The 4709-nt window shown below is 38.1% G+C and overlaps 1 protein-coding gene across 1 annotated transcript; it reads right to left on the bottom strand.

Moving 5' to 3' along the window:
- Positions 1–289: 289 nt before the first annotated feature.
- Positions 290–1858, bottom strand: LOC101307337 (probable WRKY transcription factor 23-like). The gene is made up of 3 exons (XM_004288494.1): positions 1366–1858; positions 958–1113; positions 290–841 (listed from the first exon to the last, which is right to left on the bottom strand). Exons 1-3 carry the CDS (start codon positions 1779–1781, stop codon positions 460–462), a joined length of 954 nt encoding a protein of 317 aa, XP_004288542.1. The 5' UTR covers positions 1782–1858; the 3' UTR covers positions 290–459.
- Positions 1859–4709: the final 2851 nt, after the last annotated feature.

Below are 4709 nucleotides of genomic sequence, written 5' to 3'. Positions count from 1 at the left end.
CGTTACTACTCTCTCTCTCTCTCTCTCTCTCTCTCTCTCTCTCTCTCTCTCTCTCTCAATGAAATCAATGCATATTCCTTCTACCACAAAAACAAATATATAGGACAAACGAGACGTCAGAACATAGAAGAATTAAGGAACCTATTTTTGTGTATTTACCTTTGCATTCTTTATTTCCTTGCATACCCAACCCCACCCACTTCATTTTCCACCTAAAATGAAGTCCAGGAAAGAAAAAGAAAAAAAAAGAAAAACAAAGGCTATATATAGTATAGTTAGTACTTGCTTCGGATTAAAAAGACCATCCCATATATCAAGCTCAAGAACAAAATTATATATACCAGTAGTACCAGCTGCACCTCGATCGATCTTAAACAAAGTCAGGAAGTTAAATTAGTACATTAATAAAGTAGTAATAATGAAATGGGAATTCCTGATCATGATAAAAATCTACATTTTCTATCTATCTACTTGCTTCAACATACTGGAGGGGACTATGTCTTGAAGAAGGCCATGGTCTGTCATGAGAGCTGAACCTCCAGCGGGGCTGCAAAACCGCCTCTCGTTAAGAAAACTCCGGTTTGGTGTCGCGAAACACGAATTGCTGGTCTGATTACCCTCAAATGGCTGCAGTCCTTGTTGCTGTTGATAGTGGGAGAATAGGGTTCTTGGCATGAGAATGCTACTCAGTGCAGTAGCTGGTGGAGGAGGAGGGCTCATAAGAGGACTTAGATGAGTATGTTGGCCTTCATAGGTCGTCACAACGATGCTTGGATCATTGACGCATCGCTCCACTCGCTTCTTCACATTACATGAGGCACTGGTGCACCGAAAGTAGCTCCTGGTTTAACAGATTCGATCAGTTCCAAGTTCCAACTAAATCAGTAATAAATGAAATCTTGCTGATACGTTCATTATAGATTTATAGCAGGAAAGGGAAGTAGTTTACATATATACCTGGGGAAAGGGCTGTTTTTGACGGCTTTTTGGCCGTACTTTCTCCATCTGTATCCATCTTCCAGATGATCAACCTCGCTCTTTGTCATGAAGGCGAATCTTGGCTGTCTTGGTTTCTTCTCAGTTGTCTTCTTCCTCTTCTGATTCGCTTTCGACCTTTCATATATAGCATCAATCTCCATCAGTATACATAGAACAAAACAAATCACCAGGCTAACCTTCTATTTCATGAGCTAGTTTCCTTGTATACAAAATCCCAATTTTCATCAATTTTGGAATCAGTGTTGTAAAACCAAAAATGGGAAAAATCCCCATGTTTTTCTTGATCTGTTATGAAAAGGGTCTGTCTCTCTCTCTCTCAGATAGTCAAATGTAACAATAAAAGCAAGAAATGAACTAAAAACTAACCCTTTCTTGGGCACTGGTTGGTCGCCATCATCATCTTCTTCCTGCTGCAGAGCAGCAGCTTTGTTATCAGTGAGTGGTTCCTCGTTCACAGCTTCACTTGAAGCGGATGAAATCGATGAGGAGTTTGGCGTAGAAGGATTGACAGAGTACTCTTTTGCCACATCAGTAATGGAAGTGGTCGGCAGTAGTACTTGTGGTGGTGGTACACTGATCTGTGGCAAATCAAAGAGGGAATTAGCAGGACAAAAGTAGTCCTGGATACCCAAAAGCTCCATAAACCCTAACGAGTCCTTCTGATCGCCTTGAGAGAAATCAAACATGCCTGAAAATGGGTAGCTATAGTCTGCTGTAGTTTCGTGAAATGATGAGGATCTAGTATTGCCCTCCATCTTCATCAAGTGATCCTGCTTCTCCATAGCTCACTCTCATCAAAGCCTAGAGCGAGAGAGTGGGTATGTTTTTCTTAGAGAGAGAGAGAGAGAGAGAGAGAGAGAGTGGCTAGGGTAGGGTTGGTCTGGTTTATAGAAAGACTGAGACTATGGGATGAGGAGGAATGGAACGGGTTGGGTTGGGCCTCAAAGATTGACTGGCAATTGCAGGTCAAGGGTTTTGCTCTTCTTGTACGGCGTGGACTGTAAATTGAATGCATGGTTCCGACAAAGTGGTCGAGGCTTTCACACAGTGCAATCTTGACCGGTTCAAAATGTGAACGGAGGGAGCTGCAAGACTGACGTCCTTCTTACGCCTTCAAACTTAACACTACTGATGAGAAAGCTTGTGTGAAGTTGAATTCTCCACGAGATATAGATATAGTACGTCCTCTTCTTCTTCTTCAGTCTTTATTATTTTTTGAACCAAATAGAAAGTTAGAGGGAAATGACGAGTACAAATTGTGTGCAATGACGATTACAAATTGTGCGACTGACTAGAAGGTAGCACGTACGTACTCAAATCATCAAGAAGAAATAATGTGTAAATTTTTTGGACTCGAGCTACTGAATTTTACAATCAACGAAGACCAAAATGATGGAAATCACAGTTGGAACTCGATATCTAGCTAGCTAGATCATCTTCGTTTTCTATTTAGGTCAAAGAGAGGCAATTTTAAATATTTGGTATGCATGATAGAGGGCCCCCTTGTATCCTTTGATGATGATATGGAATTATAATTATCTAATTTGGAACGATGGCGATGCTGTTAATAATTATGTATTACTTTACTTAGAGATAAGATAGGCTCTAATACAGCCTCTTTCACACTTCACTCCAAGGATATCGATTTGGTTTGAATTTAATAAGAAATTCTCCACCAGATATATTTATATAAAACGATCTAGCTAGGCCGGGTCACACATGTGCTCTATGTAAGTGTACTTTGCCGTAGCCATATATATAATGAAAACCCATTTTTCTAGCTTGTTTCATTTTTTTTAATTTTTTTTTAGAGTACGAAGGACGGTATCCTCAAAGGAAACTAATACGCGTTGAGAGATTTTATCAGAACGCTTCATTTCCTCTGCTAAGAATAAATTAGGATTTAACTCTAATTAGTGTCGGCTGAGATTCGATCCTAGGTATGGAGGTTCCACACCTAAACTCTTACCAACTCGATTACATGTGATGATGTTTCATTTTTCTTCTTTTTTCCCTGGAAATTCCACCATGCCACTTAATTAGATTTTATGGTATTTAGTAATTTAATTAATTAAGGCTTAAGAGCAGCTGTATCCAGCCTTTTAATTTATTAAAACAAAAAAAAATCACGACAGTGCCTTTAATCTTTATGGCTTTTGCATCTATAATACAATGATTTCTATTATCACCCGGCCCATAAGATATATGCCTCAATTGACAAGACAAGAACTTTAGGCATAGATCCATGATGAAGGGTTCTTCTTTTACTTTGGTTCAACGAATTTGAACGTAACCAAATTAGTGTATGCATAATATGAAGGAGCTAGCTAGCTAGGATCAATGAAACGTACACATTGAACGTACGTGTGAATCATAAAAAATGTGTAGCGCGCACCATACATGATGGCCGGGATTGCTTTTCTGCCTTGCACGCACGCACCGAAGAATGAATTAAAGCGATCAAAAGCCACAATCTATCCACGTCTTTAAACTTTGTCTTTTTATCTTTTGCTGAATCGAACTTGTGTGCATGACACACGTGTGGGTCTACAGCACACGTTCATGACACAATTTCCGTGTAACCCTAACTCACTTTTGCATGCGCCCGATCCGATCGATTTGTAATCATGTTGTTTCCCGGCCAACTTCGATCTTTTCTGTTTGTTTAATTTGTCAAAAGCAATCGAGCACCTTGTTCAATTTATATTATTATTGCAAAGTTCATGATCGATTATCTTTTCTGGTTATTACTGTAGTGAATACTATTCATCCCGACGAGAAAAAGAAAACAAAATCATTCGATCTTTTTTATCTGTCATTCGATTCTGATACAGTACTCAACCATATATTATAGGTATGGAGATAGATCGAGCTGAGGTCACTGCTTTATGCGAGCATGGTTTTTGCAAGAATCCATCCATATGCATGATTGCAGTGCCCAGTGAGCGACATCATGTCCTAGCTCACACCTAGCTAGCTTCTTAATTATCATTTTTCACTTCTTTTTTTTGTTTGCTTCTTGCTTAAAATCGATCAAGCAAATAACTTATGTACATGTTGTGAACTTGTGATGGCATAGTAGTACAAGCATGCACACGGGTACAAGTAGCTTGTTGCATAATTCAATCATGGATGGTCGACGAACGATCGATTCAGTGATCAACTTCATTACTATTACTACTTTACTAGCTTTATCATGTCCCTCGTCCCTTTTCAAATCCTACCTCTCAAGGGTTTTTTTCGGTGATTTCACAATTTTATTTGTTTAAATGTTTTAGCCACGTACCTACACTTATTAGAAAAAAGTTATAGCTACACACTTCCTTTTGTGTTTCTATTAGAACAAATTAATGTGAGTAACAATTTAAAATGGGGGCGGATCTATGGCATACAAAATTATAATCAAAATTATAACCAAAATATCATCCATTAAATCTCATAATAACTAACGGTTGAGATTAGTCATAAAAATATATCTTTTTCTTTTGTTTTCTTTTTGTTTAAATCAATTAATGAAATCTATCTATTAAAAACATAATAAAAAGGGAAAATGCCCAAATGCACAAAAACAGGGATTTTAATACCCACTTCAATGTAAATCTTTTCTCTTAGTCCATTCTAATGATTTTTAATAAAATTACGAGTATGTCCTCTTCTCTCTCTTAAACCTCTGATTTCTCTTTCTCTGTATCACTCACTCTCTCTCTCTC

This window comes from Fragaria vesca, linkage group LG1 (assembly GCF_000184155.1).
Source record: "Fragaria vesca subsp. vesca linkage group LG1, FraVesHawaii_1.0, whole genome shotgun sequence".
NCBI classification, from domain to species: Eukaryota; Viridiplantae; Streptophyta; class Magnoliopsida; order Rosales; family Rosaceae; genus Fragaria; species Fragaria vesca.
The sequence above is the reverse complement of the archived record's forward strand: the minus strand, read 5'-3'. Positions and strand labels throughout refer to the sequence as shown.